This window comes from Pagrus pagrus (genome assembly GCF_965226575.1).
Source record: "Pagrus pagrus genome assembly, chromosome: 9".
Lineage (NCBI taxonomy): Eukaryota > Metazoa > Chordata > Actinopteri > Spariformes > Sparidae > Pagrus > Pagrus pagrus.
The window spans coordinates 1,512,677-1,532,567 of NC_140193.1; the positions used below are offsets into that span (position 1 = coordinate 1,512,677).

Consider the following 19,891-nt stretch of genomic DNA (forward strand, 5'->3'; position numbering starts at 1 on the left):
TCGGTAACCATGGCTGCTGTTGGCTGCATTCTTGTGTTAACAAACTTACCGTCCAGTGTGAGAGTGGCGGAGCAGGACACCCTGCCAGCGTTGTTGGTGGCCACGCAGGTGTACTCGCCCTCGTCCTCGGGGTAAACCCTGGAGATCTCCAGCTGACAGCTGTCGTCAAACTGCGACATCCTGAAGAAGTCCGACTGCTTGATCTCCTTCTCCTTGTGGAACCAGCTAATCTTCACATCTGGACAGAGGACAAAGGACAAAAACGTTTGTGATGGTCGGCTGGATTTTATGATGAAGATATACTGCAGTCCTCGATGTTATGGACTGGTTACAACATAATTTTGCAATAAAATCAGTTAATTCTGATCGAATTGATGCGATCAGTTGATTCAATTGTGTAAATCAAAGTGAACCAGAACAGTAAAGTTGTGTCTGGACGGATAAACAAAGAGCTGAGACTCATTTTAACTCTCTGTAAAGCCGGTTCATCACTAATCTTTAAGTAAGACATAGTTTTCTTACCGTCTCCGCGGACTCTGCACTGGAAGCGAGCTGATTCTCCCTCGCGGGCCGAAGTGCTGGTAATGGGTGAGATGACGACGGGAGGAGCGACGGTAGCAGCAGAGTCTGGAGAAACCACTTCTGAGACTGCAACACACACACACGAACCTGTGGTAATTTGAAATTTCTCCCCTGTCCATATTTTTCTTCCATCCACAGGTAGAACACCCTCTCTTACCTTCCACGTTGAGCGAAGCAGTGCTCGTGGCGGTGCCATAGTCGTTCTTGGCCTCACAGTTGTAGACGGCAGCGTCCTCTGGGAATACTTCGATCAGCAGCAGCGAGTGCTCATTGCCATCGTGGAGGAACTTGCATTTGAAGCCCGGAGACAGAGCCTGGGAGTTTTTGTACCAGAAGACCTGAGGCTGAGGAACGCCGCTCACCTGCACTGAGAAGCGAGCGGGTTTACCAGCCTCCACTGACTGGGGCTCCATGTGGCGAAGGATCTGAGGCGGCTCCGGGACTGAAAAGAGTGAAGAAAGAGCTTCATTTAAGCCTTAAATATAATCCCTGTGGTAAATCTAATTTCATGTGATTACTTCCATCAGTCAATCTGCGTTAATAATCTTCCTGTTGGACTCACTGTTGACTCGGAGGTGCATGGTACTCCTGTTTTTGCCGGCAATGAAGGTGTACTCGCCGGCGTCGCTCCTGTAGGTCTCAGAGATTGTGAGGCGGTGCACCTTCCTGATGGTCACGTAGTTGAACCTCTCCTCCACCGAGAACTGGATCTCCACGCCGTTTCTCAACCAGCGGCCCTCCACGTCGTCCTCGTTCACCTCGAACTCGAAGGTGGCTCTGTGTTTCTCCAGAACCTGCAAGAGAGGACAGGCAGGATTTAGATTTAGAAACAGTGAATCAACTCTAAAACCTGCATATTGATGTCCGTCTCACCGTGATTTCCCGCTCGGCAGGTTCAGAGATCCTGATGTCTCGACCCTCCACGATCAGGTGGGCCTTGGAGACGCTGGATCCTGCCACCACAGAATACTCTCCAGCATCAGACATACGAACCGTCTGGATCATCAGACGGTGAACGTACTTCTCTGCTGTCACGGTGTACCTGTGAACACAACACCAGAAATGACCCTCAGTTCTTATTCAACTTGTTAAAATGCTGCTGCTCAGTTAGTCATTTGAAGATGAAGTAGTACCTCTCCTCAGACACGTCCAGCTCCTGACCGTCCTTCATCCACATCACCTGGATGTTTGGCTCAGAAACCTCACATTCAAAAATTGCCTTCTTCTTCTCTGTGATCTTTATGTCCTTGATTTTCTTGGTGAATTCAATCACACGAGCTGAATACAAAAGGAAAACAGTTGCAGTGATCATTTCAAATAATTTTCTAAATTTGAGAAATAATACATGAAAAAAACTGCTAATAAAAAGCACAAAGTATCTGACTTTCGCAGTGTGTCGAACAGGCTTCTTCACAGGTCGAATTTCAGATAACATATACATTTTGGGCCTCAATCGCTTGTCCATCAAATCTGCCTGTCTGTTATTCAAATAAACATCTTTTTTTTAGGCGTGTGTAGATGTCGTTCACAGTGAAATGTCACTTTACCTTCTACGAACAGGTTAGCGGTGGTGGCTGCAGAGCCGGTCACAAACTGGTACTCTCCTCCGTCTCCAAAGTGAACATTTCGAATGGTGAGCGAGTGCGTGAGCTGCCGGCTGCGGACTTGACATCTGTCAGACGACTTGACCTCCACGCCATTCTTCAGCCATTTGTAGGTGATGCCCTCGTGGTTGACGGTGACCTCGAAGGTGATGGTGTCTCTCTCCTGAGCGTTCAGGTCCTTCAGCATGGAGGTGATCAGGACGGCTGGAGGGAACGGAGAACAGGTGGGGATGAAAAACTAGAATACTATAAACACGTTTGGTAAAATGGAGGCGTGTTTCTTGATTGTTTTCAGAACAGAAACAAAGTTTTGTTCAAACGTTAACAGATTGTATGTTCAAGATCTTTCTTAACAATACAGAAGAAATACATTGCATTTTCAAATGTTTTACATTTTCTAACACATCTTCAGATTCTGGTTGGTTGTTCTTAATTGTGGCTAAATGAATAATTAATTGATTTATGATGGTTATTAATTAAAATGATTTGTTTTTATTACATTATACAAATAAAATTGATTTCACGGTTTGATATTATGATCATTGTACTAAAATATTATACTAAAACTTCTACTTCTACTACTACTACTACTAAAAGTAATGACTACAATAATAATATCATTTAATGTTTGTTTAATCACAATAATAATATCATTTAATGTTTAATCACATACAAATTAGAAAACACAAAACATCTCTCTAAAATTATATATAATATAATATATACAAATTAAACTTGATTTTTTTCTCAGCTTATCCTCTTTTTTATCTAATTTCTTCTCTTTAAAAGCAAATTTGGTTTCTTTTTTTTTTTTTTACCTGTATTTGTTTTCAAAGTAGAATTCACAACATTTCAAAAGACACATTTTTACAATTTGTACATAATTATAAATTTCACTTTATTTGTTTTTGGTAATCCTCTTTTAGTCAGATGTCTCATGTCGTAGAAAGTGTCAAATGTTTTTAATTTAAAGCTGTGTTTGTTTCTTCAGTGTTCATTAGAGTTAACCATGCGACACATCTATGAGACGCTTCTCTGTTTTAGTAAAATGCCATCAGAGTTTTTTTTATTATCATCACTTCAGTGTATTTGACTGGATATAACCTGGAGGTGTTCTTACGGTTAACAGTGAGTGTTGCAGACACTCGGTCATTCCCGCAGATGAAGGTGTACTCGGCAGAGTCGTTCCTGCTGGTGTTCATGATCTTCAGCTGGTGGAGTTTTCCCTGAACCACGATCCTGAACTTCTCACTCATCTCGATCTCCACGCCGTCTTTCAGCCAGGTGGACGGCACGTTGAAGTGAGAAACTTCACACTCAAACGTGGCCACCTGCGTCTCTGGGACGGCCACGCTCTTCATGGGTTTGGTGACTCGCAGAGCTGCAACAGAAAAATGCAAGAAACAGAAGAAATAAGGAGAATTAGACTAAATATTTGATATACATATACATTTTCCAGCTCTCCTATTCCAATGTGAATAATTGTTAAATTCCTATTAACTATAACTTATGTATCATTATTTATTATAGAGTACTGTACATTATTCACATACATTTACAAATTCAAGTTTCTACATGTAATTTATAAAATATGCATTACTTAAATGTATTACTTAAAATGGAAATTTTATCAATTCAATTATGTATATTCCTCTTTAAAGTTTAAATAAATGTATAATTTTAATTATGTAATAATTTTGAAAAACTACATCCATATTACATACATTACTTTTTGCTAAATGTTAGTTGAGAATTTCTTTTTGTTTTTTTTAATTAGAATCTGTTAAACTAATTAAAACATCTATATTTTTATTTAGAATAACATTAGAAAATGAGGTTTTCTGCTACTGCTTTTACTTACATTTATAAAAACCTGTGAAAATATGTTGAATTGAACATTAAAAAGAAATAACAGTTGTATTTGTTGTAACATTCTACTAAATGTTTGATTAAACAGTGAACTACAAATTTAAATTAATTCTTTTTCTGATCCTGTTTTTATTAATTTTAATTGTTTAGATTATTATTAATATCGTAAACACAACATACCCTCCACATTGAGTGTGGCGGTGCACTGCAGGTGTCCGACCACAGCGGTGTAGTCTCCTGCGTTGCTGCTGTCGACGTTCTGCAGGATCAGTTTGTGAGCTTTCCGCTCCGACAGGATCTTACACTTGTCGCTGGACTTCAGCTCCACACCTTTAAACATCCACCTGACGGGGATGTTGTCGTGTGACAGGCTCATCTCAAAGGAGGCAGTGCCGTCCAACAGCGAGGTCACGTCCTTAATCTTCTTGATGATTTTGATTGCTGCAAACAAAGAAGCAGATAAAAGCAAACACATTTTAAAATTGAAATGCAATGAAAAGGCCTTTGAATGAATTTAACCTTTACAATCAGTGATACTCACTCTCTACGTTGAGCCTGGCGTTGGCAGACAGTTTACCCAGTTTGAAAGAATAAACCGTCTCATCCATTGTGTTGCAGTTCTTGACCTTCAGTGTGTGGACCATGCCGTCGGTGGTGATCTCATGCTTGTCGCTGTTTTGCAGCTCCACGCCGTTCTTGATCCACTGGGATCCTTTCACATCGGAGTGGGTGAGCTCCAGGGAGAACACGGCCTCCTGGGTCTCCGTCACAGTCTGGTTCCTCAGAGTCTTCTTGATCTTTACGGCTGTAGATGGATAACAACATACTGATTATTTAGCCATTTTTAAACCAACGTAAATATCAAGGTGTCATGAATATTCACAGGAAATTGCCTGTAAATCTGACCAGTAACTGCCATATTGTAATCCTGCATACCATCTTTAAATACGTCTTCTTCATAACAACATGGAAACTCAGTCTGTGTGTTGTGCAGCTTACCCTCCACCCTGAGGTTAGCGGTGGTTTTGGAGTTGGCCACCTGGTAGCTGTACTCTCCGACATCCTGGGGTCTGGTGATGACGATGATGAGGCGTCTGACGGCTCCCTTCACCTCGCTCACCACGTTCTCACTGAAGTCCACAGTCTGTCCCTCCTTCAGCCACTTACCCTCAGCATTGGCGTTGGCGACTTCACACTCGAGCTCAGCTGTCTGAGACTCAGCCACCGTCACGTCCTGAAGGGGCCGTGTGATGGCTCCACCTGGTGGCAGCACAAGGAAACAGTGAGTGTTTAAATGGACTCATTTGACTCAACTCAATTTTCTCTCATGGAGTGTGGACATACCGGAGACAGTGAGCTTGGCGCTGGATGTCTTTTCACCAGCGTGGAACATGTACTGGCCCTCCTCATCCTTCATGGCATCAATGACTGTCAAAGAGTAATTCTTGCCCTTAGACTCCATCTTGTATTTGGGTCCAGATTTGAGCTGCTGGTTCCTGAATGTCCAGACGGGGTCAATACCGGGGTGGGAAACTTCAACGTTAAAGGTGACATTCTGGGACTCTGAGCACACTTTGTCCTCCATGTGCTTCACAATGTGCACCTCTGTAAAAACAACAACGTGGTTAGAACCATCACAGCAATTTGGATTTAAAAACAAGATCCTGGGAAAACAAAAATTCAAGTCTTACTTTCGATAGTCAGGCTGCAGCTGGTGTCGACCTTGCCGACCACCAGTTTGTAGTGTCCTTCGTCAGAGGCAAAGGTCCTGGCGAGGACCAGGCGCTGCTTGGCTCCCTTGGCCACCATCTGGACTCTGTCGCTGGCTGTCAGCAGTTTGTCATTGTGGTACCATTTGACTGAGCTGATGTCCTGAGCTGAGATCTTGGCCTCCAGAACAGCTTTGGTGCCTTCGATGGAGGAGATGTCCTTCAGTGGCACCACAATGCCAATAGCTGTGAGGAAACACAATAAAGTGGGTTCAGTGTGTTCTAGTGATGGTTAGAGGCGAGTATCATGTAAATCTGATACTAATACTGACTCTTACTTTGAACACTTAGTTTGCCCGAGGTGGAGATGTCTTGGGCAGGAACCACAAAAGAGTAAGAAGCAGCATCTTCTGTGCTGACATTCTCCAGCAGCAGCTTGTGAACCAGCTTGTCGATGACGATGTGGACGCGGTCCGAGGCAGAGATGGCCTGGCCGTTCTTCATCCAGGTTCCCTCAACGTTCTCCTGGGAGAACCTCACCTCCAGCTGAGCGATGTCACCCTCACACACAGTGAGGTCGGTCAAGGGCTGCATCAAGGTCACAGGGCGCACTGAAGGTAGAGAAATCACATTATTATCCGGGCGGGGTTTAAAAAACGAAAAAACAAATTCCAACTGAAATGGATCTTCTCTAGAAAGATTCATAAAATCCTCAGATCGATCTTTTAATTCACGTCTTTTCCTGTTGATGCGTGTCAGACCCTAAGTGCACTGGGATGCACCTCGTAGACTCAGAAATCTATACTGGAATGACCAGAAAGGTTGTTTAAGACTGGAAATACACTACAATACACAGGCCCACACCTGTCATTACTCTGACAGGTGTGGGCCTGTCATTACTCATCATTACCTTGATGTATTTGTGCCCATCTCTGAAGGTCACACACATTTTTAATCACCTAAATTCTTAATTATTAACATCCCTAATGGTAACTGAAATATCCTTAACTAAATCAATATTAGTAAATCAAAACGAAACAGGAACTTGTGAATCAACATCTAACTTATTCAGGAAATCAGTGGCGTTACCCAACTGTAATTATTACCAATTATTATCAGCAGAACTCAGAGTATCAATAAATTCACACGAGAACACTGCTAATAGTAAACTCACGGCTACAGTGGGCGAACCAGTGGCTTCACATCACTACTCTGTAAAGTTACTTACGTTTCATTTTCAGTGAGGCGCTGGTCCTCAGATCTCCACACACAAAGGAGTATTTCCCCTGGTCTTCTTTCCTGACATCCTTTACGGACAGGCTGTGTCTGCCACGGCGGGAGGACAGTATGTATTTACTGCTGGGAGAGAGCTCCTTATCTCCAAAGAACCAACTGCCCTCAGCATCCTCACGAGACAGCTCAACCTCAAACTCTCCAGCGTAGGTCTCTGGGACCTCAATGCTCTCCATGTGTTTGATGAGCTCCAGGGCAGCACCTGGATACAGAACGATATCAGAGACCCGTTATCTACAAATCCACCCAAAGAAAACAGTCGATGGAAAGATTCTGGGTGAAGATTACCTTCTACATAAAGCCTTGAGCTCGTCCTGATGCTCTCATCATCCACAACCACGCAAGTGTATTCAGCATCATCCTTCATTTCAATCATCAGCACAGACAGGAAGTGGACCTTTCTGTCTGAATGCATCCTGTATTTGTCCCCAGAGAAGATCTCCATATTGTTCTTGAGCCATTTGACTTTGACGAAGGGTTCGTTGGTTTCACACTCAAAGGTCACCATGGTGTCCTTCTCATTGGCACTGGTGTCCTCAAGGTGTTGGATAAAGTTAATTGCTGCCTTGGCTGCAATGAGAAAATACAAAGTGAGACTTTGAAATAAATTAGGACATAAAAAGGAGTAATTACTGGAGAGATTTTTTATAAAATGACTTTACCTTGCACAAGCAGGAAGGCGTGGCTTGAGGCCTCACCAGCCACATTCATGGCCTTGACCATGATGCTAGAGGAGTCCTCAACTGTGACGTCTCTGATCACCAGTTCACACACATGATCTTCAGGCCAATACCAGTAAATACGGTCAGACTTTTCCACTAGAATGCCGTTCTTGAACCATTGGCACTCAGGTTCTGGTCTGCCGATGACTCTGACATGGAAACGAACCTCATCCATTGGAGAGACTGTCTTGCTTGTGATGCGTTCGAGGATCTTGGGTGCTTCCATGCTGGGGGAGAGCTGGACTCTCTCCGGTTTGATTGTGGGGATTGTGAGTTTGCCCTGTTCCTCCAACCTCTTCCTCTCAGCTTCTTCTTTCTCCTTCAAATGATGAAGCAGCTCCTCCTTAGTCTTCTTCAGCAGACCTTCATATGATTCGTCCCTCTTGCGAGACTTGAATTCCACGGCAGAGATGGACTCGTAGAAACCTTCCTCTGTCCTACGCTTGAACTTGCTCTTCAGTTCATCTGTCTCCTCTGAGGTTTTCTCATGAACAATTCTCTGTGCCTTACGCAGCTTAACAACTTCCCTTTCCTCAGAGCCCTCACGAGGTCGGTCGGCCTTCACAACATCAAATCCGACTCTGCCAGTCTCATGTGCAGCCTCTGCAGGCTTTGATTCAGGGGCACGACGCAGTACTGATCTAAAGTCCTCCCTCTGTTGGATCTCCAGCTTCACAGTGTGCTCAGTTGTGCCTAGAGGGTTGTCTGCAACCACCCTGACCTCTCCTGAGTCATAGGACTTGATGTCTACAATCTCCAGGTAGTAAATACCATCATAACGAAGTCTGTATCTCTTGCTCTTGCGGATAAGTTGTCCGTTGAGGTACCAGTTAACCTTGGGTGCTGGATAACCGGTCACTCTGCAGCGGAATCGTGCAATGTCGCCTTCCAGAACTCGGGCTGGTTCGGGAACTAGGACAATGTCAGGTTTGGTCTTCTCAAACTCGTCGTCGGCGCTGACTCCTGCAGGTCCTCCCTCGTGAGCCATTCGCTCAATCTCATCCATTCTGTGTGGTGCCCTCCTGCCTTCAGGAAGCTGTGATTCCTCAATGAGGCCTTTCTCATCCTTGACAATCAGGGTGGCCGAAGTCTGGTCAACTCCAAACTTGTTCGAGGCTCTGCAGGTGATGACGCCACTGTCTCTGGCGTAAGCGGCTTCATAATCAAGACTGCAGTAGCCAAATTCATTGACCATGCGCAGCCTGTTAGCAGCTTCCAGAGGTTTGCCGTCATGCAGCCACTCCACTACCATGGTGGGGTCACCGATAGGAGTCAGTCTGCACTCAAAATGAGCCGGACCGAAGCGCTTCATTCTGATAGAGGTCAGCTTCTTCTTGAACTGTGGTTTCTGCTGCTTCTCTTTGTCGTAAAGATCACCCTCCTCCCACTGCTCCTGACCATATCGCATATGAAGGGGCTCGAGCTCAGGAGCTGCGATCTCCTTGGCCTTGTAGGTTCCTTTGGTAATGATGAGCTTCCTCTCAGCTTGAGGAGCGGTGAAGTCCACCTCCACATTGACTCTGCAGCGAGTGGTGTCTCTGCCGGCCTTATTGATGGCTGTAGCAGTGTACCAGGCGCTGTCTGAGCCAGCTGCTGAGGGAATCTGGAATTTGGCCTCTCCTCTGGTTCCATCAATCCTGAAATACATAACCATTCAGATATATTGATCAGGAAATTTGATAAATAACTCAAAATATTGGAAATTCTTTCATAGTCAAAAGTAAAGATACATACTTGATTTGTGGGTGCTTTTGTGGGGTGATAATGTCACTGTTTTTGAGCCAGACAATGTCAGGCAGGGGGTTTCCAATGGCTTTGACAGCCAACTCAACCAGAGTGCCCTGCTTTACAGTGATGTTCTTCAGCTTGTCAACAAACTGAGGACGTGCAAGGCTTTCTCTAGCTGTGGGTGGTGAAATACAACAGAACAGGCCAGCATTTAATAATAAGATCATTTTTGAAGCTGCAAGAGGTGCCTGGTGGATGCAATGATAGACAATACATTTAACAGAAGTCTGACACAAGCTTACCCTCAACAGTAAGATTCACAGAGACAGAGGTGCGTCCAGCTCTGTTCTGAGCGACAACAGTCCACTCTCCGGAGTCTTTTGGCATGGCTGGGACGATGATCAGGGACTGGATACCGTCCTCTTTAATCACTATCTTGTGGGTGTAGTCGTTGACCACTTGTTGTCCTTAAAAAAGGAGGATAAAATAGTTTAACAAGTGGCCGACACAACAGATAAAAGGTGCATCTCTAGGATTTGTCTTGTTTGTCTTACCATTGTGGAACCAGTATGTTTCCGGCATGGGTCTGCCGACAACCTTTAAGTCATATCTGGCGGTTTGCCCCTCAGAGCACTTTATTGAGGAAGGCTTCATGACAAACACGGGTTTGTAGAGTCTTTCCAGCTGAGCCTCGTCGGTCTCGTCAAGCCTGCGGGCAGGAGAGCGTCCAGGGGAACGGCTGGAAGAACGGGCAGGTGAGCGGCTCACGGAACGAGGAGATGTGGATCTGAAAGAGGAGCAAAGTCGTCAGTATCAAGGTGGTAAAGTAATTGAGGAGACCTACAGAAACCTAGAGAAACTCCATAAACAGTTAGTATTACAAATCCAGCAGTTGTAAAGCAGCAACAGCATTGTAATTGTTTTTCTGGCCACTTGGGAACTGCTTTTAGGTCTCGACCTACTCCTGTGGGAAATATCTGGCTCCATAGCTGCTAAAACGTCACTACATAACCAGCTAATGTCTGTCTGGTTATCTTTTTTTTAGCTTTCTTGCTCTCACACGAAAGTTAAGGGAACGTTAAGGGACATACAATCAAAACAATGAGCTGGACTTGTGGCCTACGTTGGAGAACTTCTGATGTTTTTGATCGAGCTAAAGTCAGTATTCCTCACGTCTGAGAACAATAAACCGTACCTGAGCCTCTGCATTGGTGGCTGTGGTGTGAATCTCTGAGGTGTCACAGCTCCGGACGGCTCGATGTAGAGCTTTCCAGAGCTTACAGCATTTCCCTTCATGTTAGATGCAAAGGCAGTATACACGCCCTCATCCTCTGGCAGCACCACGGGCAGACGAAGACTGGCTCGTCCATCCTGCAGAACCTCCATCTGGTAACGGCCACCAGCTCTAATGCGCTGGCCGTCTTTGTACCAAGAAATCTGGCAGAAGACAGAAGATAACATCACACACCAATTTAACATTTAGCTGACTTAAGTAAAGGTATCTTCTCTGATACAGAAAGACACTTCTGGACCAACTACTAAAAGCTTTTTTTTGTACCTTTGGCAGGGGCATTCCTCCCATCTTGCAGTGGAAAGTGACGCCCATTCCATCCACAATCCTGTAGTTTTTGACCGGTGTTTCGAAGACCGGCTGCACCGCGTCCTCCTCCGCTACAGTCACCATCAGCTCTCCATCCTCTGTCACCAGCTCTCTGTAGGTAATCCTCATGATACGGAGCTCAATCTCCTGGATGATCCTCTCTTCAAAGGCCGAAACAAGAAACTCCTGCAAGAAAGGTTTGTTGTGTTTAACATTAAAGAGCAGCTGGGGATTACTAACACTTCTGTATAATCTGAGTATCACAGAACTATGGCAGTACCGTTTCTGAGACAAAGCTCATGGGGGTTGTCATCCTCCTCTGTTCCATTTCATATTGACTCACAACCACAGAGGGCTCCTGAATCACTGTCGTCGTCACTTCGGTTTTATATGTCACGTCATGCTGCTTCATATAGGCTTCATATTCCTCTGTAAACACATAGCATGTATACTGTGAGCCACTGGACCAACAAAGTTTTCCTCAGAGCATTCAAATGATTTTCTAAACAAAAGTCGGATATGATCTCATAAAAATCGCTGGACAGAGAAACAAAAGGATGCTGATACCTTCCTCCAGCAGGTTGGCGGAGGCTGAGGCTTCTCCATGTGGATTCTTGATGAAGATGGCATATTCTCCAGCATCATCAGCAAAGGTCATAGAGATCTCCAGTTTGCATTCTCCAGTCTCCTTCTTGTAGGCAACTTTATATCTGATGGCAAAAACCAAAGCAATATTTGTGATCTGTACACACAGGGAAACGCTCTTGGGAAATTTGGGGACTGGAAGCAGAAAGAGGATGTTTGTACCTGTATCCAGTAGTGAGTGGAACACCACTCTTCTTCCAGATGATGTGAGGTTTAGGGTTTCCTCCAATCTGGCATTCAAAGACGACACTTCCTCCCTCCACCAGCTTCTGAGCGGTCGGTTTCTTGATGAAGAAGGGAGCAGCAGACTCTCCTGTAGTCACCTCTGCCACCATCTGTTCTTTTGTCTCGACGGAAACACTGAAAGGAACCAACAGCTTGATCAAACACTGCAGCTGTGGACACTGATTGGGGCTATTGGTAACCAATGAATGAGACCTTACTCACATTTTCTCTTGAGTGATTCCAATTTCAGTTACAGCTGTGGTTTCCTCTCTGCTCTCAATTTCTTCTGATACTGTAAGAGAGTAAGTTGAATGAGTGCTGTACAAAACTAAAACAACCTACCAATCATTCAGACAGGCATTAGTTTCTAATCATATGACTAATGTATAACTCATACACATTTTCATCAAAACAACTAAATATATCAACATTAAGTGCCACAATTAACCCTAAAAGATGGGTAAATGAATTGTTTATTTTATCTGTTTTTTCTTGATTCACATCTTTATTTCGGTTAATAAGACTCAAACAGCCTTTGTTCATCGACCTATGACTGTTACCTTTGACAAGCAGGTAGCAGGAGGTGCTGACGGTTCCAGCCTCGCTGGTTGCGGTGCAGCTGAAGCGGCCGCTGTCCTCAGCGAATGCCTCGCGGATCACCATCCGGGCAAATCCGCTCTTGTAGGTGATCTGGAAGTCGATGGAGCTCTCGATCTGGTAGTCCTCTCTGAACCACATGATGACGGGAGTGGGGTGGCCACTGATCTGACACTCCAGAGTCACTGACTCACCCTCCGTCACCGTCACGTTCTTCAGGCCCTAAACGCGAAATAAAAAGTGACACCTTCAGACAAAGTTTTCAGTTTTGAGTGTAACTCTTCACTGTAAAGTAACTGCTTTGAAACTGGATCCAATGGATACGTGTATATGTTTTAACCTCTTACTAGTTTTGAAGGGATGAAGTTTGGGCTGCAGCTAAGAATGATATTTTCTTGATAAACTGATTCATCGTTTGGTCTTTCAAGTATCATAAAATAGTGAAACATCACAATTTTCACGATAAACATTTCCAATAGCTCAATGTGGCGCCTTCAAATTTCTTGTTTAGTCCGACCAATGCACAGTTACTCAGTTTACAATAACAGGAGACAAAGAGAAGCTGTAAATATGCACCATTGACTAAATAAATGGTTATGGTGAGCGTAAAACAAGACGATGTCACTTACACCACATCTCATGTCTGATTCATGGCACAAATCAAACAGGTTTAAAAAATGATTCATCTCTTACTTTTAGTTACAGTACCTTTGTTTCCTAGGTCTCTATTAACAAACACAAAGGTGGACATGAGAAGTACTCACAGCAATAAGAGTTGGAGGAACAACCGGCTCTTGAGCTCTTGTGGGTACAGCAGCCGCCTCCTGAGGAAAAATAACGAGTTAAACCTCATCAAAGACAGAAAACGACAAGGTGTTTTCTCAGCTGTTTCTGTGAGGATGGAGGGGCGGAAGCCGGTTATAACAGATAAAACCCTGCAGAGAAGACAGAGGGATGAAGGCCAACAGGTGAAGACAGGAAGAAGAAGAAGAGGAGGAAGAGGATTCTTCATGAGGCGGATGAATGGTAGCGTGTGATTGGCTGAAGAGGGGGAGCGCAGGTGAGAGTCCACACAGGGTTAAAATGGGGGAAGTGAAGGGAAGACTACAGCGAAGGGTTCGGACCAACCTGAGGTTCCCAGTCCTCAAACTCCTCCTCACTCACTGCGTAAGCTCCGCCCGCCTGTAACTCAAACTGACTCTGATATCTGACGTCTTTGAACGGCGGGGGGAGGGGCTCGGGCGTCACTCGCACCTCCACCGCTCTGCGGGACGGACTTGGAGACTTGACGGGCTTGATGATCTTTCGGGCAGTGTGGGAGGAACCTAACTCTTTGTGCAGAGTAGCGATAGCAGAGCCAGCGATGGACACCTGACCGAGCCAATGAGAACAGCGTTAACCATCAGAAACAAACGTCCACGTTCATCTGAGGATTAGTGACCGGAAACAACGGGGAGAGGAATTCTTAGTGAAAGAAGCAATTAATTTTCCCATCACTGCGATGCTGTTGCTTATAGTTTAGGTTGGGTGATACGGTGAGCAGAAATTCAAAGTGAATCACACCACATAACAAACGAGTGGAGTGTGTGTTAAGATGTGCGTGTGTTAAAGATGAAATGGAGGATTTTGGGTGATGACGACGGGCCTGCAGCTCCTCTTCTTACCTCGTGGCTAGGTTCATGTTTAGGGACAGAAACTTTAGAAACTGTGAAATGTGGAACTGGGGACGGGGCGACACCAGTGTCCACGTGGGTGGAGAGTTCTGTTGTTCTTTGAATCTAGAGTAACCAACAGAGTTTATTGAGCGGTTAGGAAAACTGAGACTCTATTGCCAGATATCATATCGATTATGAATTCAGTAAACTCCTCCGACCTGTGAGACCTGGACTGTGCGCTGCTCTGAGCTCACAGTGACAGCAGCTGGCGGTTCAGCAGGAGGTGTTTTTGTCACAACAATATGCTTTGCAGCCATTTCTCTGCCTTGCTGCTTTATCTCCACCTCTAAAGCCTCCTCCTCTTCAGCTACACCGCCCTCCCCATGCACAGGCAGGCGGACACGAGCGAGGTCAACGGCGGCCAACACCGTTGACCTCGCCTCAGCTTTTTTCCCTCCCTCAGCCTGGAGACACAAGAAGTAGCACTTAGATCTAAGGACATCCATATCAGGAGTTCTGAAGGAAGAAACTCGACCAAAGGTTGGAAAAATACTTCTTTATATGTAGAAGAATAGAAGAACATTCAAACAGAAACAATCATCATCACTGATCTCTGAATCCATGCATCATGCAGTTTACTCTCGTTAGTGTGAAGCAAAGAAAAGATGGACTTCATCATAAAAAAAAAGATACAATGGAAGAAAAAAGGTGAAGCGGAGGAGATGTTCAGTGACGGCAGGTCCAACAGTCGCTCCACTAAAAGTAAAGAAATCAAACATCCAAATCTCCAAACTTGTCATATTTACACACAGGGAGGTTTGCTGAGTTTTATGAATCTAGCTTCTGGTGTTAAGTGTTGCACGGCCTGAAGTGATTGTTTTAGTAGCATTTTAAGAGTTTGATCATATTTTGATGATTATTGGCACAACATCATAAATCAAAATTATTTTGGCCATGAAAATCATGACATGAAATTTTCACATCGTCCCATGTGACGTCAAAGTCCAAACATAGAAACTTCGACACTTCAGGAAAGAAGAAAAACTTTTTGAAAAATCTGGACTTTTACTCAGTCGTACTTTACATTTCTGATGTTGGCATGTGGAAAGTGTATCATGTGCCAAACTGAAAATGTGAATTAAAACAGGTCCAAGTGTGATCGTATTCCTTATCAGCTCTTTCAAAATGTGGTGTCCCACAAGGCCCTTTACTTGGCCCATTTAATTAAGTTTAAATATGCTACAACTTGACAATATTTCCTTATTTCTACCATTGTTATGCCGATGACACCTAATTGTTTGCTTCATTTAATCCTGTCTGTAAATCTTGGCTTCCTTCACTGCTGCCTTGCTGCATGTTATAAAGCCTTGAAAAACCCAATTCTGTTAATTGTCATAACTTATTACCTCAAATGTAATATGTTGTTTTCTATGTATTTTGTGGCAAAATGTAAGCTAGGATAAGAGTTTAAAAGCTTGCCATCAGGGGCAGGTTGGCGCTGTTACAGTGAAAACGGTTCATCCTCTGGGGAGCAGGAATGTGCTCAGTCTAAGCAACATTAGGGAAGGGACTGAAGTGGGAAAAAAGAGTAAACAAAGATGAAAAAGTGAAAAAAGATGAATGAAGGGACAGTCTGAAGAGCAGGTGGGATGATGGAAGCAGACAGTTGGGGGTCTACCTGCTCTCTGGACTCAGGTGGCCCCCGGCTACGAGCCTGATCCACAGCCGCCATCACTGTAGCCACAGCCACGCTCTTATCGTCCTGGGAAACATGCTCTACCTGACGCATTCACAGCACATCAACACATCAGCACATGTTCAATCTGCATCCAACACATAGGCAGAGCTGGACCAAGGCACTGTGTCACTTCATAACATTCAGTTAGTTCAATTATAGCTTATTGTACGTGTGTACTGTTGACTTCAGTGTGCATTCACTGAAAGGTGCTGCTGTTGTATTTAGATTTCTCTTCAGTCTGTTGCCACATTCATGGTCACACTCCAGACTCGTCCACCCTGACTGTGGTTTTCTTACTTCCTTGAATGAGTCTGAATGATTTGCTGGTTAAAAAAACTTTGCATGCAGCTTCACACCATCTTTTCCATCCTCACCTCTCTGGTGGCGGTGACCTGCTGCTCCCAGTGCTTCTCCATATGTAGCTGGGTGGCGCTACTTACACTGGTCATGCTGCTCATAGTGCTGTAGCTGGCTTCAGTCACATAGTCTCCCTGCTTCCAGGGGGGCAGGACCTCTGCAGAGCCAGACACCTGCAAGAGGAGGGCAGCATGATGTTGGTGGTTACAATAATCTGACAGACCTGGAGCAGAAGTTCTTCATGAGATCTGAGGTCTATGGTGAGTGTGGCTTCTTAAACAGCTAGACTTCGTGTTCTCACCAGTTTCCTGGTCAGTGAAGGAGACTTGACTGGTCTGATGGGAGAGATAGACACTCTGGTGGTGGGAGAAACAGGTCTGCAGACAACAACGATGTCGATTACAATACGGTCACATCCATTTTTCATTTCTAAAATCAACACTTCTGTCACTTCTGTATCATCTGTATAATCTACCAGTGGCAGTGGGCATACCTGACAGGTTGGGGCGTCGGCCCTTTCACGTGTCTGACAGGTGAAGGCGACTGCTGGCGTCCTCCCGACACTTTGGAAACGAAGGACGGAGGGGACTTGGAGGTCGGCTTCGGGGGAACCCGTGGAGGGGTTTTGTGAGCCATATGCTGAGTCATCATTCCTCCTTCTACGCGCATCTCCATCATGGTGGCGGCTTGGAAACTGGCCTCCACCTTCTGGAGAGGAAAAATAAAATAAAATGACTTCACAAAATTCACCACCACAAGAACTCCACTCTGTATTTAACATTTGTTTTTACAATGCATGCAGAAAGTTCTCAGCCCCAAATATTAGAATGTGTAACATAAAACAGATCCAACAGGGGGAGGACAACGAAAAACATTTCTGTATTTTGATGTTGAATCAAGTTCACTGAGTAATCTGTAACCTTGTGGGAACGGTTCATCTTACATGAGTTTCAGATTTTGAGGGTTCTAGTTTTAACTTAACGTTGACAGATAACTCAGTAAAACCGCTTCTAGGACAGACCAGCTTGTTTTCAGTAAGTCTCACCCTCTGAACTCTGGTCTGGGAAGTCTCCATCTGTGATGTGGACACAATAGTCTTGGTTTTCTTCATAGGTACAGCTTCCTCACCTGCAGCAAAAATACACTTAGATTTATACACAGACACAAAAACAGCTACTAAATCTAGATTACTCATGTTTTCTGGTGCTGTTAAAGTTTTTTCTTATGACAACACATTTCTCATTTTACATTTCTTGATTATGTCAATATACAGAAGTTCTAATTAACATGATTCCAGAAGATTCAGTGACTGAGGTCCTCACCCTGAACCAGCAGTTCAGCGGTGGAGGTGGCCCGTCCGCTGCTGTTTGTTGCGGTCGCTGAATATGTCCCAGAATCCTCTGGGAAAGCCTCGGCGATCAGCAGACTGTACAGGTCTCCCTCCTGGAGGATCCTGAAGTCGGCTGAGCTCTGGATCTCAGCTCCTTCTCTGTAGAACTTCACCACAGGTGTTGGGATTCCTGTGACTTTGACGTCCAGCCTCACCTGGCTGCCCTGTCTCACTGTGGAGCTCTGCAGTCTCTGAAGGAAGTTTGGAGGCGCCGTCTCCGCTGCAGGGACGAAGAATATGTCTCGTTAGCCTGATTTTAACGATGACATGTTAACTTAGAAGAAGTCACACAGGCTTCAGGATTTTTTTATTTTTTTTTCAAGAGAGACCAGAGACCAGTTAATCAATCAACAAAACTGACAAGAGTAAAAAACAAAAAAACACTTTGATTCCTACATATCACACTGACAGACGGACAGCCTTTGATTCTATGAGTTAGATTTTATTTTCTGAATCTTGAATGACGAAAATTATGGGAAAATTATATAGTTGCAGCAGGAAAATCTCTGAGGAAATTTCAACAAAATAAAATTTCACACGAAGATGAGGATGAGGATGAGGATGAGGATGAGGCTTGAGTTGGAAAGATAGCAGCCAGAGTTAGAATCCAAGATTCAAATGTTCTTTTCATAGGATAGCGCAGGAATGACCTGCTCTACTCTGCCTCTGTGAAGTAAGCATTGCCTCCGTTGGCTGGGTTGGTTAGGCTCAGGCATGGGGAAAGATGGTTGGTTAGGGTAAGCCAATCCTTCACCATTGTAGAAAACAAAAATCCACGTCCAGGACAGAAAAATAGACCCAGCATGATGTTAAAATGAACACAGTAACAGATAAAGATCAATTTGACCCCTGAACTCTCTTTCACATGTTCAAGCTGATTTATTATCAACTAGTTGACATGTGCAGTTTTGTAACTGCGGACTCAGACATGAGATCTTTACTGGTTAAAGTTCAAGGTGTCCACTCAATAAACTTGAGATTCCTCTTAAGGAAAGCTATGCTGCAACAGCTGCATCTATATCTGTTTTATCACTGGATTAAGTAACAGGCCGCGCCCCTCAGCTGAGAGCAGGATAAATTTAGACTCCAACTGTGGCGCAGAAAGACAATCACTGATCTCAGAGACTGTTTAACTTATGTCAGGACAGCGTAGATGAAGATGGATTTTATATTTAAAAATGTGTTCATGTTATGATACTTTTGTCTCTTTGTAGCTGTTTGATACTTTCTAAAAAGAAGATACATTAGCCGACCCTTGAACCCTCAGGCCACTGGATTAGTACCTGGTAGACCCGTGCAGTGAGAGGTCTCACCTGTAACAAGGAGTTCAGCGGTGCTCGTGGCTTGTCCAGCACCATTGGTAGCTCTGACGGAAAATCTTCCGCTGTGTGCGGCGGTCACAGCGGGGATCCTCAGAACAGCGCGGCCGTCGCTGAACGAGATCTGAATGCCGGGCAAAGCGGCGGCGGAAAGAACCTGGCCATCACGGAACCAGCTCACCTCAGGAACTGGAGAACCTAGAGAGGAGAAAAGAACCGCACCGGTCAGAGAACCCACAGATCTTTAAATTCTGATGAGATATTCCAGCATCTGTCCAGAAATTCTCCTGCTTGCAATCATCCCGGGTCAAAGTCTGTCTCAGAATCAAATCCAGAACACATTTAGTCTAGCTTAGCACAAAGACTGGAGGCAGTGGGAAACTGCTAGCCTAGCTTCAGCGAAAAACAAACTACATTTAGCCTTTTCAAGGCGCAAACAACCCCTCAGTGATGTCCCAGTGAGCCTGTGAAGCATGATAGTCTCTGTTTAAAAAAAAGCCATGCTATCATTGACATTAGTGTAATTTACGCTAACATTAGCTTTCAGGAAATCCTAATTATGTTATCACCTATCCTTAAACGAGCTAACAGCAATTAGAGAAATGAAGCTAGCTAACCAGCTAGTCAGCAGTTCGTCTTGTAGTCAACACACGTCTCTTTTTCTTTTTTTTACATTTCTGTCTCTACATTTGCTTAATTAACAACATACATCATGTAAATCAGTGAGCTGAAATTGTTGGAAGGTGGATTTCTTTCTAGTTAGCTTGCTAGATACCTCTTTGATAGCTAGGTGAGCAGTTTCCCCCTGCTTGATATGCACCAGTTAGCTACCAAATGCTACCACTTCATCTAACCTGT

At 44.4% G+C, this 19,891-nt stretch overlaps 1 protein-coding gene across 6 annotated transcripts in view; it reads right to left on the reverse strand.

Moving 5' to 3' along the window:
• Positions 1-19,891, reverse strand: part of LOC311262617 (titin-like) — a 204,782-nt gene that overhangs the window by 177,958 nt on the left and 6,933 nt on the right. For all 6 annotated transcript variants that reach the window (XM_084362161.1, XM_084362160.1, XM_084362158.1 and 3 more), the window contains exons 3-36: positions 19,028-19,231; positions 17,647-17,934; positions 17,370-17,452; positions 16,818-17,032; positions 16,626-16,701; positions 16,342-16,497; positions 13,339-13,398; positions 12,538-12,796; positions 12,200-12,269; positions 11,915-12,112; positions 11,675-11,817; positions 11,388-11,536; positions 11,066-11,293; positions 10,703-10,944; positions 10,062-10,294; positions 9,810-9,974; positions 9,514-9,682; positions 7,720-9,416; positions 7,346-7,627; positions 6,993-7,259; positions 6,103-6,375; positions 5,747-6,010; positions 5,400-5,660; positions 5,055-5,315; positions 4,597-4,860; positions 4,236-4,496; positions 3,307-3,567; positions 2,130-2,390; positions 1,716-1,860; positions 1,456-1,624; positions 1,145-1,376; positions 740-1,024; positions 523-648; positions 50-238 (exon numbers count right to left, since the gene is read on the reverse strand). In XM_084362161.1, coding sequence (XP_084218287.1) covers positions 50-238; positions 523-648; positions 740-1,024; positions 1,145-1,376; positions 1,456-1,624; positions 1,716-1,860; positions 2,130-2,390; positions 3,307-3,567; positions 4,236-4,496; positions 4,597-4,860; positions 5,055-5,315; positions 5,400-5,660; positions 5,747-6,010; positions 6,103-6,375; positions 6,993-7,259; positions 7,346-7,627; positions 7,720-9,416; positions 9,514-9,682; positions 9,810-9,974; positions 10,062-10,294; positions 10,703-10,944; positions 11,066-11,293; positions 11,388-11,536; positions 11,675-11,817; positions 11,915-12,112; positions 12,200-12,269; positions 12,538-12,796; positions 13,339-13,398; positions 16,342-16,497; positions 16,626-16,701; positions 16,818-17,032; positions 17,370-17,452; positions 17,647-17,934; positions 19,028-19,231 — 8,436 coding nt within the window. The remainder of the gene's footprint in view (positions 1-49; positions 239-522; positions 649-739; positions 1,025-1,144; positions 1,377-1,455; positions 1,625-1,715; positions 1,861-2,129; positions 2,391-3,306; positions 3,568-4,235; positions 4,497-4,596; positions 4,861-5,054; positions 5,316-5,399; positions 5,661-5,746; positions 6,011-6,102; positions 6,376-6,992; positions 7,260-7,345; positions 7,628-7,719; positions 9,417-9,513; positions 9,683-9,809; positions 9,975-10,061; positions 10,295-10,702; positions 10,945-11,065; positions 11,294-11,387; positions 11,537-11,674; positions 11,818-11,914; positions 12,113-12,199; positions 12,270-12,537; positions 12,797-13,338; positions 13,399-16,341; positions 16,498-16,625; positions 16,702-16,817; positions 17,033-17,369; positions 17,453-17,646; positions 17,935-19,027; positions 19,232-19,891) is intronic.